At 39.3% G+C, this 13,789-nt stretch overlaps 1 protein-coding gene across 1 annotated transcript; it reads right to left on the bottom strand.

Annotated features, from left to right (window-relative positions):
• Positions 1-91: 91 nt before the first annotated feature.
• fdx2 (ferredoxin 2) lies at positions 92-3,158 on the bottom strand. Its single transcript, XM_023272779.3, has 5 exons — positions 2,965-3,158; positions 2,558-2,609; positions 1,539-1,645; positions 1,375-1,462; positions 92-1,261 (listed from the first exon to the last, which is right to left on the bottom strand). Exons 1-5 carry the CDS (start codon positions 3,149-3,151, stop codon positions 1,105-1,107), a joined length of 591 nt encoding a protein of 196 aa, XP_023128547.2. The 5' UTR covers positions 3,152-3,158; the 3' UTR covers positions 92-1,104.
• Positions 3,159-13,789: the final 10,631 nt, after the last annotated feature.

Below are 13,789 nucleotides of genomic sequence, written 5' to 3' on the forward strand. Positions count from 1 at the left end.
ACGATTGTTTGTATTTGCTTAAATCAATTACTATTTAATCTTGTCCTCATTTTCAGTGTTTTTGAGTTTCTGGCCAAAGAATGTTCAGAAATAACTCTTAAAACAGATTTTATTGCACAACTTTAAATATTTGAAATTCCTAACACGAGATACACAGTTCAGTTACATTTGTGCGCATGTACAGTAGACTTGAGTAAAGGGTAGATGTGGTAAAACTCATTCTATGGCAACATGCAGCCAACCTGCTTCAAGACAAACTCCTCTCCACCTGCTTCCTGCTCTGGATCTAAGAACAGCTGAGTCAGATCATCTAATCAAGCCTTTGTGATTGTCACCAGAGAGGAAGCACCTTAAGCAAAGGTCATCTGCATGTTTTGAAATGTATACAATGTGTGCAGAGTTAACCCATCATTTGTTAAGAGCTCAATTTCAAGCATTAGACAAATAAACTTCCTTATAATAAATCTGTCCAACTCCGGTGCCATACAGAAGAAAACTCATCTGTGGCTTACTAGAGTCAGTGGATACTTCCTGATGAGCCACCACAGCTATAAATGAACATGGTGCATTAAAACAGTAAATGCAATACATATAATATCTAACAAGTGAATCTGGGTGATAATGATGGACTGGCCAAAATGATTAACACCAGCTTCTGGTACTTGTGCGTATATGAGCTGTAACAAGGAATGTTCCATTTACCAGCACAAAGATTTACTTTGTGAAAACAAAAAATCTGCTCTGCAGTGTATTTTGAGACCGAATGGTATCTTAAAGCTGGCCTGCGAACACTCCACATAAATACTTGATCAGTTAAAACATCAGGTTTTTCTGGTCATTTTTCTGTAAGTAACCATTAAGTTTCCCTCCACTGAAACTCCTGTGTGTCTTACTGTCATTTGCAGGCCTGTCCTGCCATTACTGGTTTACTGTAGAATTTGTTAGTTTTAAAGACATCTTGGGAGTTGCTACGGACATTAGCATCCTGGTAGTGCACCTCGTCATGGTCGCCCCCTTGTCAACCAGCGCACATGGTGTCAAGCTCACAGCGACACCGTCTGATTTTTCGCAAATCCCCTTTGTCACCGTCTGTTCCTCCTCTCCTCAGTGAGGTTTGGGAACGTGACCGTCCACGTAGAAGTTCCTGGTGACTTTCGGCAAAGTGAGTTCAATACCGTCAAGCTCAGGGGTTAGAATGATCTGACATCCCAGCCGAGAGTTCTCCTGAAGCATCGCTGCCATGTCAAGCATGTCATCCTCCCTAAGAAACAATATATCTGTCAACGTTTACTGTCAGCTCCCTTTCACCCTATCATATGCATTTGTTGAGCTATATAATGTCGTCCAAGAACAATGCATCAGCAGCAGACATACCTCTCTTCAGGTTCTGGCAGTTTGTCAAAATGGGCTGCGTTCACATAGACATGACATGTTGAACAGGCCAGTGATGCCTCACAGGCTCCTAAATAAAACACAAACAAATGTCAAGCATTAAATACTTCAGCAGCATGCTTCATTTCAACTGCAGAAAGCCTCACCTTCAAGTTCAATTCCATGCTTGTGAGCCAGATACAGGACATTATCTCCCACTTTGGCCTTTACTGGGATCCTCTGGCCCGACCGATCTATATACACCACATTGACCCTAAACAGCAGACACCAAACCATTAAAAAATTCATTTGAAACAGGTTCTACAGCATCTCATGTCTATAACCACCACATTTAACTTTAGATGAAGTTTCACATTCATTTAGCTTCACTAACAATCTTACATTTGTGTTTATCGGGCAATGCTTTCAAGCATTTCATTCACCAGTGTCCTCTTATGACATCATCAAGAAAAAACTCCACAAAGAGACAAAAACACAGAAATGGATATTTACATCTAACAAATTTATCTTAATTACACACAAACCTTAGATGAAGACACATTTAAAGAACAAGAGGTGAGATAATCCTACATATGTGAAAAAGGTAGAGGGACACCATCTATAACAAAAACCTTTTCACACTGTTACTTGGATGGAAGTAAGACATCAATCCAATTAAACACATCAGTTTTGCGTAATTTCTGTCCAACTGATCGCTGCTACTCAAAAATGGTGGAGTAAAGACAGAAAGCTCTTTGACAAATGTTTAGGAGAGGAGTCTCGGCTCGAAACATTAGTGCAGCAGTGAATGTGGCTCAACCTTCTGAGCCACAGCCATCATATATGTTTTATTTTTTTTAAATAAATTTGTAGTACAAAACGTTGTATTCTTACTTTACCAATTTGCTGCTAGACTGGTGCCATCACCTTTAAAATACACATCCAGCTGCTGCTTCACTTCAGTTCAGAATGTGGTTGGTGCAAAAAAAAAAAAAGCAAGTCTAGCATGACTTGGCAATATTTTTTATTTATTGTTTACTTTTAATCTTTCACGTAAGATTAAATGTAGCTTTCACTGACTCGGAATTTGCAGTTACAATTTCCAGTAGCAGTAATTTTATGTGCATCGCTTAATTCCAGTTGGTATGCTCGTCCTCATTCAAAATAAAAGTCCTGGCAAACTTACACATCCTCTGGGTCCTCTGCATTGGAGCTCCCCTCCTCACTGTGGTAAAGACCTGGGAAAAGAGAGGCACGGAGATGTGGGTATTTAAAGAGCTGATATCAGCTATTTCTATCAGAACCGGATGTGGGGATTATTTGACTTGTTGCGCTCAATTTGCAGATGTTTCACAACATCATCTGGGAATGCTGAGAAGTTACACAAGTGTTATTGAGCGGACTTTCGACTCTAATAACTGCTGGTATCATTAAGCACTTGCAAGCCAAACTTTACTGGCACTTTTAATAACGTAAACCCCGTTAAACCGGTAAGTTATTAGCACCTATTCAATCTTATCGTAAACAAACAGCGCCGAGCGAACAACCAGCCTCTGATTAAAGCTAAAAGTGTTAGCAAGCAGCATCGCTCACCTATACTTGTCTGTAAATGTCGATTAATCGTCCGGAAACTATCAGCGGAGCCCGTCCGTTGTAAATTAGCCGCGCTGTTAACACAGCTCCTTAACCTGTATAGAGAACAGGTGCTACAGTCCGGTATAACTCGAGAAAGTCTCAAAGTCAGCCCCATGCTCGACCGAACAGCCGCCGAGGTCGCCATGACTCTGTTTTGGTCACATGACCGAAAGCAGCCAATAGGAGAAGAGTGAGAGCCGGGTGACGTTTGCGCTGCGGATGTGTTGCCCTGACAACAGAGGGCGCTGCTGCTTCACTTCCTGCACAGGAAGCGAAGACAAACGTCAGACTGAAAGTGGTGGCAGCGGTACAAGTATTAAAGTTTTCTTTTTATACAGTCAGTGATTCGGATAATTTACTGCAGTAAAAGTACACACTGCAAACATATAATCACGTATTATATGTGAAAGTAGTGCATTCAAGATCTGACCAAAGTAAAAGTATAACCCATAAAATGGACTTTAAGTATCACAAATCAAAGTACTTGTGCAAAAAAAAAAAAACCTAAGCAGAATATAATCACCATTTATACCGGTGCATTAACACTAAAGTGCCACTTCAATGTAAACATAGCTGGTTTAGGTGAGGTGAAGCAATATTTAACAGCTTTATACTGCATCATTCATCAGATGATTCATAAGATATGTTTTTGTATGTAAAATAATATAAGTTAGTAACTAAAGCTGTCAGACAAATGTAGTGGCATGAAAAGTACAGCATTTCTCTTTGGCTTGTATTTGTGTTTAAGTATAATGGCATAAAATAGAAGTAGTCAAGTAGAAATGCCAAGTCAAGTCATGCCAAATCAAATGATTTTTTAAAATTTATATAGTACATTTAAAATAACAGTAGGTGAGCCAAGGTGCTTTCCAGTAGAGAATTCGTGTTGGATTGGTGTTACGAAATTTACCTAACAAATTTAAACAATAAGGTACAGACCTAACGGTGTAATTTATTATGTGATTTACCTGAGTAATTTAAATATTACAGTTAAATTCCGACTAAAAATGATATAGAATACAAGTCTATCTGACTAAATTAAATATTAAGGTTAAATGGTTAAAGGGGAGAGAGAAAGGGTCAGCAGAGACAAACAGACAAACTAGAGAGCATAAATACTGGCTTAATTAGTGAGACAAGTAAACTGCAGGTCAAAAATATCTGAAAAGAGGAAGAGGAAGGGAGAACAAACCACAGAAGAGAGAAGACACAAAGTTCATAACATGCTATAGCAGTATGGAGGAAATTAAAAGGATTACCAAATGTGAAGATAACCTTGTTTTCACATGTAATACAGTTACTCAGATAGGCTAAGTGTATTACTTCAGTGAGTTTATTTAATTACTGTCCACCACAGGAAGCTGGGTATATAAATGTATGAAGCCTCAAAAACTTTGAGCACAATTTAAATAAAAAGAATAATTTGCTTCCATTATAACAGAGATTGTACCTCCTTAGAAGTAGCACTTGTAACTTATTATAGACATTATTGCACTGTTTTTAAACAAAACGTCAGTAGCAATACGTGCAAATGCTCAATTACTGCACCTAAGTGCAAGTTTGAGGTACTCTAGGTGATGAACTGCACATATCAAATGCTGCTGTCCTCATAAATAATAAAATAACAGCAGTAATTTAATAATGTAAATCGAAACATTTCAGACAATTCTATAAAGGCTATTTTGGGTAACATGTTATGTACCTAACTCAGGTGTATTTTATTCCAGTTGCATCTCTGACTAGTCTAAGCCTACTTAAGTTATGCCTCTGGTTAAGGAAGTAGGTCTGTGCCCATAACTGAGAAGAATCAAAGTAGATTATGAACCTGGAGGGTATGTTATCGCCCGTAGTCATCTGTATTATACAACTGTGCAGTGAATTCTTTTTTTGCTCTGTTTTTGTGCGGTGGTGTAGAAGAAGACGGACTTGGATAAGAAACGTGATGCAGCGTGGCAACAGGAAGAGGCATGACTGAGATCATGGTGTGTGAAGAAAGAGAAGTGATGTTATGACTGGAGGCAGGTGAAGGGTTCAGGCACGCTTCTTCCTTTGTACCTTTCTGCCCTCGACATTCACTATACCAGAGATAGGACGCTATCTTTAAATAACTAAGCTGCTGTTAAACACTGAAGTCTTTTCACAGAGGAGCGTTGTGTTGATATCTGAGATGTGATTTATAGGCTTGAGAGACTTTATATTGACCGATAAGCTCATCCTCAGGGATATCACTCTAATTTTTATTTCACGTCTTATCTTTCCTTCAGTATCTCATAATGAACGGTGCTTTGGAGGACAGCAGACACTTAAAGTCAGGTTTTAAGATGTGTAATAAGCCCCCCCTATGGATCTCCCTGCAGAAGTTCCTCCCCTGTGGATAGCCATAAAAAAGTAAGTGGGGCACTCTGTGTACTTTTTTATTTTACAGCGAGTGCAGGGAGTCAACCCACTGGAATATAGATTATTGCTTTTTATATACTCTGAATCCACATAATGAAACACTATTACAGCATGCACTTTCTCACACAAACACCTGCACAGGATTATCGTCCGGGGACAGTTTACCTGTGTGCCTGTGAGTTTAAAGCACTGAGTATATCATTGAGGCCTGTTGTCCTCAGGTCCTGCAGGTGTGTGTGTGCAGACATGTGTCGGGTGGAGGTTGTTACATGCTTACCATGGATGTAAAGATTATATTTCCGTCACTCCCCGATGACTGCGCAATACAAAGACTTACACTTCCTTAAGCCACTCACTCTTAAACAATCTTAAGACAGATGTCCACAAAGCAGGAATCACACAGTTAAAAAACGCTCACAATCCACTCTTCCACCACAGGACAGCAGGCATTTTAGCAGTGATATAGTGATCTGGTGAATCTCCAGAGAGCTCACCACATGTATGTGTGCAGCTTATGTTTCCAAAGGCAGATAAAGCGTGGAAAAACACAATATTTCTCAGCGGTCCTTTGGGTGCTTTCAGTCACTCCTATCACCGCTTCCAGTGTTGTTTTTTTACTCGGTGAACTTTACCACTCAAAAAAAAAACTAGGGGGATTCACAGACTGTCACCTAAATGTTAAAATTGAGCTTTCAAAAGTCACCTTTTTGAGATTAACAAACTGACTTTTTTCAGCCATTCTCATTAAATGACAGTACATTTATTCCACTGAAAAGTATTTGCTCTGTAGATAAATCTGTATATCTTATTCATATCTGCCATGGATTTCTATTCCAAAAATGTCATATGGATTTATTTTGAGTCAATGCAAGACACACCTGCTTCAAATGCATGTTAGAGCAGCTAATGTGTATTCATCTGCATCAAAAAATAGTCTTTTCTTTAGTAACTGTTGCAAAACAGCTACAGCTGTCTGAGGAAATTCTTACAAATGGAGCCATATTTTTGGGCGTTGTTTTTAAAACTTTTCCACCTTCAGTAAGAATGAATGGGCGAGTGTCACCAACTGGGTAAGTCAGAAAGTATCAAAAACAGATGATGACATTATTGGCATTGATCTTTATATTGGATTTATTAGCAAAAGAAAAACATAGAATCACACAAGCCTAGTTTTTTAATTCCACCACTTTCCAATGTGTATATCGCGATATTTATAAAGTCAAAACATGAAAATATCCCAAGCTGAACTCCACAGTTTTGAATGTGTGTGTCTTTGAAATGTTTCACTGCCTGTATTCACATTTTCCTTCCCTTATTTAATGTTATTTCAGGCTTCACTGTCAGTACATCATCATCTGTGATTATATCCAGTATATTAAGCCACTACGTTAATGACAGAAGCGGTTTTGCTTGATTTCAGAGGCTTTACTGCCCTCCTTTGGGAAGAGTCTGCTCAGAGTAAGATGAATGACAGACGGGTGTTTTAATGGAGTTTTAATGTTTTATGGATCATCATCACCTTTAAAGCAGCCTTTAATGAAAACGCAAACATTTACAGCCACAAAAACATCATTGTTTCCTTTAGCTTTGGCACCCAGTTTAACGAGACAATAATGTTAAAACAATATGTTGAACTCGTTCCCGTAATGTCACAACTGCCATTCTGCTGAACACAACTTCAAAGAAAACCTACTGACAAGAGAAAATACCTGAGTTACTGTACGTGAGTTCCATTTAATCTTATCGGGATCTTCATCTTAATGTTTGAAAGCGGTGAGCGTTTTATGTGTGTGTTTTATGCAGGTGCGTACCTGTACATGAGCAGGATTGTCGTCACTCCTTTCTTGCCGATGACTCACATGAGAGAGTAACTAATTGGAAACAGGTAGAGAAAAAAAAGTGCCCCTGTGCCCTTTTAATGCATCATCTGTGTGGGAAAGCTTGTCTCTCAGCCAGACAAAAGGGAAACTTACCATAAGTGAGTAAACACAGCAGCAGACTGGGAGTTGGCATTATTGCAGGGAAAATAGCTTGTTACTCACACTCAAGGAGATGTTGATGCTTCTGGGACACTCTGTATTCTGAGTGTCTACAGTTAAATGTGAGAAAGCTTCAGAAGTGTCCCTGGGGCTCAAGGTTGTGTGGTAGTGTTTGTAATTAATGACCTTTTTCACACACAACACTAAAAACTGTGCGGCGGCCAGCAATGAGATGTTTGCTTTAGCTTGAGGTCTGGATACGGTTAACTGGTTTCAAATTGTGGTGTGTGCGACTACTGTCTAGCCTGTGATAGACAGCGTTGACCGCTGACTGCTGACCTCTGACCCCAGATAAAGAAAAGCTGCAGAGAGAGAGGTCAAAGGCTTGATGGGTCATGGAGGTGTAACAAATCATGTCAGCAAATCCAAACACACCGAGAAGGCTGTAGCTTCACTTTTGTTGTGCTTTTTATTTGTTGTTGTTGCTAATTTGTTAAAAGGATTGCGGTTAGAATTTCAACGTTATTCCATCTCTCCAGAGTTTCTGACTTCTCTCCCCTGTCTGTGGCACCCAGCCCCAGGCCCATTCATTCCCACTGAAGACATAAATCTTTAAAATACTTGCCTTTTTTAGAAAGAAAGGGGAAAAAAGGCTACATAATTTCCTGCTACTGTTGGAGTGTTTTGTTGCGGCAGGCGAAGACACATTTCATGCGGTGCTTTAGTGAGTATAGAGTTTTATAGTGGAAGAGTGTAGTCGGAGCACCCTTCTTTCCAGAGGTTAAAGTCCAATAATATTTTCCATAGTGTTATATTACAGACAGTTGGAGCTCTCAGTGGAATCATCAATACATAAGAAGAATAACTGTGCAAGAAATATCTGTTGTTCAGGCAAAGATAGAAGCCTGTGTACATAATAATAGCTTTAATGGAAAATTTATTCCGAATGTGCATTTAGGCAAGAAACATCCAATCTTGGATCTTCAAATTATGTTACTTAAGCTAAAGTACAAAGGTTCAGAAACTGCAAATAAAGTATGCAGCTTCAGAAAATTTTATTCCAGATTCTGGGTCAGTTTTTGATCAATTTAGTGTCTCTGGTATTGTTTGCTTTGCTTTGGCATCCAGTTGGCTTCTTCTCCATGGCAACAGTGGCTCAGGCTCATGGATGTTGTCTTATTGCCCAAATGATGCTCTGTTTAAAGAAAAATTTGCATGATTGCAAACATGACCAACAGCCCTCAACCTGCAACAGGACAGTGTGTGCGATTGACTAAAAATAAATTGCAGTGCCTACATTCATTATAATGAGGAAAAGTGTCACCCAGTGCAACGGTGTGGTTTACTGTTGTGTTTTTAAATGTTTTTGGACAGCAATAAAGGTCCTATTAATAGGATTAATTAAAGGCAAAGTCAGAAAGCTGTCTATTCAGTGTGTCTGATAAATTTAAAGAAAAATCTAGTGTCTATGCACAGCCTTGGCTCTGTAAATGGGAAACAAAGTGTCTCCGATCGTTCAGTACAACACTACTCAGTATGTGATGTATCTGCTTGAACATAGTACTGGGGTAAAGCAAGGAGAAGGGGAGATGGGAGAGGAAAGGGGCACTGGGAGCTCTAGTGATAGTAAATTTGGCGAACCTTCACTATCTAATTATGCTAGCTAGATAAATATAAAGATTCTTTGTCCACGTTTGCGGACTTCTCCTTTAACTGTTAACATTGGCAGACTATAAAATAAAAAAACAGAACAAAACAAAACCTTTAATATCATTGGGATTATGCTTCAAAAGAAGCTCCTGTGTTCAAAATGCTGTATTGTGTAAAATCTTGTTCAAAGCAAACAGAGCAAACTAACCTGCCAATCAGACAGTGGTTACCATGGAAACATCAGCACTCTGGAACTTGGAACATTAGAACCAAGCACAGGGCTTATTCTGTTGTCATGGCAGCGGAATGATTGATGCAGGCAGGTAAAGGTGACTTTTACAGCAACTAAGAGTATGTGTTTGTGGAAAGAATGAGAGCATTAAATTCTACAAGCTTGTGGATGTAAGTCTGTAAATGTTCGTGTATGTGTGTGTGTGTGAGCACTTTAGTCCAAATGACAAAGAATGAGGCCAACTCTCCAGTGTGTGTGTGTGTGTGTGTGTGTGTGTGTGTGTCTGTGTTATATGTGTCCATGCAGTTTGGTGTGCTGTGGTTGAATTATGGCTGTAACAGTGACCATAATAGACCCTCCAGGTTCCAGACCTGGCCTCTATGAAGTATTTAGTCAGAATACGATGTCTCTCTGGGGACTGAGAGGTGCTAACTCTGTGACAAACTGGACTCTGTTTCACTCCACATGTTCCCTCCAAGCACAACTCTTCATTGCAGCTGTATATTTTTTCTTTATTTTAACAACATAGTTCAAAATGAATAATTACCCTACAGAAAATGTATGTGGTCACAGCTGGCTGTTTTTTTCATTTATATGTAATTTATATGTAATTAAAAGAAAAATGGATGCTTGCCCATGTGTACACACTCCATCCTTCCTAACGCCAGATCTAGTTTTAGTAATATTTCCTAAAGCTTTCATGTCCCACTGCATTCAACACAGATGGATTTTAAGTGCATTTTTTTCTTTCTTTTTTCTCCCCTTGGATAAGCAAATGTCAGCACTTTTCTCACTTGCATCTGTCCAGTTGTGGGTAACATTGTTTAATAATTTATTCCTCTTCATTCTACAGTTACATTTTTCTGTGCAAGGTTTCAAAAAACAGTCAGGGGAACAAAACATTTGTCAAAGAAACTGATGATCACATTCGACTTTTGAAATGAGGAAACGTGAAGGCACATGAATATCTGTGCTCCAGATTTTTCCGATTATTATTTTAATTTGACAGCTACATTTAAAGTTTCTTCCTGCCTTTACACTTGTACAAAAAGTTTGTCAAACATATAAAACCTCAGTACAGTATTTCTACTTAAGTATTTTACTTCTGTTCTTCATCCTGCACGTTCCCCTTGTCCACTCCTGTCTCTCAGATGAACCCCCATCCCTCATGTACTTCGTGACCAAAACAAAACATAAGCACAACTTTTATTTTTATCAATCAGAGAGACATGTCTGCAGAACAGCCAGTCTAAACAGTGTTATCAGCGCTGCTTCCAGACTGAAACGACTTGAAGCACCGTGAGACAAGAGGCCTATTTTGTTTGCATAACTTAGCGGCAGACAACAGAGTTTGCACACAAAAACTCGACTTCTTAAATTTGCCAAGACACCAGTTTAGGAGGTTTTAAATTTATTTATTATTTGTTTCCCTAAAAGGCCACACAGTTTGCAGGAACCATTTAAAACCAAATGGGTGTGTTTAAGCGAAAGATAGGCCATTTTATTATTGAATCTAAATTTGGTCATCGCTGAATAATGATCTTCCCTCATTCCATATCTAACCATTAGTATTTATTATGATGATGTGTATTGCTCATCTTATAAGCAAAGGCTGTGATGAGCTATTTAGATCTGATATGTGGTATGTTTATCTTTGCATGTGTGTATTGTTGAGGTTGTCGTCTGCTGCCTGGGCTATTATCTGTATCTCTGGGCTTTATCTTTATTGTTGTATAGCAGGGACATGGAAGGATCAGTGAAGCGGCCCACCGTGCAAGGGCTTCTGGTCAGGAGCTTTAGTTGAAAAGTCAATCACAACAAGGGGATGCAAAATGACTGCAAAGGGCCGCATATTCAATTCATCCATCCATCCATTATCTATACACCACTTAATCCTCATTAGGGTTGCAGGGGGCTGGAGTCTATCTCAGCTGACTTAGGGTAGAAGGCAGGGGACACCCTGGACAGGTCACCAGTCTATCACAGGACTACACTTAAGAAACAGACAAGTACCCTCACATTCACACCTACAGACAATTTAGAGTTACCAGTTAACCTCAGCATGTTTTTGGACTGTAGAAGCAAGATGGAGAACCTGGAGAAAACCCTCACATGCACAGGGAGAACATATAAACTCCATGCACTGATCCAAACCCTAACCCTAACCCTAGCAAACCAGGGATCTTCTAGCTGCAAAGCAGCAGTGCTAACCACTGAGCCACTGTGCAACCCATATTCAATTCAATTCAATTCAATTCAGGTTTTTTTGTATTGTGCCAATTCACAATATATTCTATCTCATAGCCCTTCACATAGTAAGCTGAAGACCTTACAATTTTTAATCAGAGAACTCAACAATCCAAATCTCCTTTTGGATTCCTTTTGAGCAAGCACTTTGCGATAGTGGGAAGGAATAAAAAAAAAACCTCTTTACTGAGCAGAGAGAGAGAGAAAAAATTAAAACTCAGACAGATCTTGGCTTGGGGAAGGCGGCCCTCTGCTTTGACTGGTTGGGGCATCAAAATGGTTAGAAAAAGATGCAAACCAACAATAAAGAGATGTAAAATTACTCAAAATAACTACAAAGAGACATAAAAATGACTGCAAAGAGCCACAAAGAAAGGTATACAACTATAGGGGGAATTAAAATGACTAGAAAGAGATACAAACCAGCAAGAAAGAAATGGAAAAAATACTCAAAACAACTACAAAGAGACATAAAATAATCTCAAAGAGCCACAAAGAAGAAAGGTATACAACTACAGGGGAGTCAGCATGACCACAACCAGACACAAGTTGTTGAAAAAGAGACACAAACTGAACACAAACAGATGCAAAAATGACTACAAAGAAACTAAAAAAGACCACAAAGACACACAAACCACATTTGTGCTCTTTGTAGTCACTTTGTGTCTTTTTTTTTTTTTTTTTTACTAAAGGGGTCTCACTCTGACTTTACATGTCACTACTCAGGGCGCCGCTGTCTTAATAATGTGTCCATGAGCAGAGATGATAAGAGACGACTCATGAAGTGGTGTGTAGGCCACTCTTGGATGTGTCTCCGTCCACATTACACACTTGGCTGTTCATATTGGCACACTGTTATTCCACAAATAACTGGTTTGAAGTCAGATCTGGCCACCAAATTTACCTCTGAAAAACACACACAGAAAAACATTGTGACAGATTCATTGCAATGTTTGTCCTCAGGGTATAAATCTTCAAACTAAGAAATGGTTTTAATGACAAGTGTTGACCAGCTTTCTGTGAACTGTTGTTGCTGAATTTTTAAAATGCTGTGTATTGAATAGAGGGCAGATGATTTAAACCCTGAGCAAATTATTTCAAAAGCTACCCCTAGAGGTAAGTGAGAAAATTGGATATTTATGTAATCTGACTGAATTGAAAAAGACTTTTAAGAATTTATGTGAATTTTCAAGTAAGATTGTTCATGACAGCCTAATGTGGGGAAATCCCTTCGCATGATCACCTCATGTGTGTCACTTGACCCGTAATCCACATGATTAATGCAAGTCACTTTAGCTCTTAATCAGTTTCTCCTCTCTGGATTCTTCTGGATGATTTAAATGTAACTATTATGTAAAAAAGTATAGAAAACTAGACAGACTCTTGCAAAACAAAAGAAGCACGTGTTGTGAACTGATCTGTTTTGCAATGGTTTGAGAATCTCGCCATGTGCAAAATCATTTGAAGTTCTACATACAAACAGTGAATTTGTCTTGCACTCTTGACATAAAATCTGCGCTGATGGAGCTTGAGCGAGCTGTAGAGGATTTTTCTCTCCTGCACCCCAGATTTAATCTAGGTCTCTCTCTGATGTCGGTGTTAGTACCAAAAGCTCTGCTGTGGTTGAAGACATGTGAGGAGATTAGTCTCTCCGAGCTGCGAGAGAGCAGTGATGATTTAAGATTTAACAACGCCTAAGCAAACTTAAACAAAGCCATCATTCTTTTTACATCTGCGGGGTTTGTGTGGCAGGCGAGAGGAGGATTATGAAGGGACAGATTTATGAGGAGATGGATGGGAGAGTGTGCAGCAGAGGAGGAGGAAAGGCTCAGTTGGGTCAAATTGAACTCAGGGAAAGTCATCTAGTTCTAACTGGCACCAAACTCTTATTAGATTGCAATTTCAGGACAGACATATAAAACATATTATATTACAGGAGGTGTAATCCACAGAGCAGCTTTTATTTGATCTGAGAGGATCATTTGTTAAGAAAATGAACATTACGCCTGTGATCATATTGCAAGAACGTATTCACTGTGTGGAGGTGATTAACAGGCTGGATGATTTTCATTATGGAAATCAACACACACATCTGCCTTCCACCAGCGTTTCCTCCACTTCCGTACCACTCTCTGAATATGACACAGTTCTTTAAACTGGTTGCTTTTGCTTTATCTCCTACCAGAGGCAACGTTGCACCACCCTTTACCCGACAAGTCCAGCACAGGGAGGTGATGATAAAGACTTGGCAGGTGGCGGTTGAACGGTCTGGTGGGCT

Source organism: Amphiprion ocellaris, chromosome 4, assembly GCF_022539595.1.
Source record: "Amphiprion ocellaris isolate individual 3 ecotype Okinawa chromosome 4, ASM2253959v1, whole genome shotgun sequence".
Taxonomy (NCBI): domain Eukaryota; kingdom Metazoa; phylum Chordata; class Actinopteri; family Pomacentridae; genus Amphiprion; species Amphiprion ocellaris.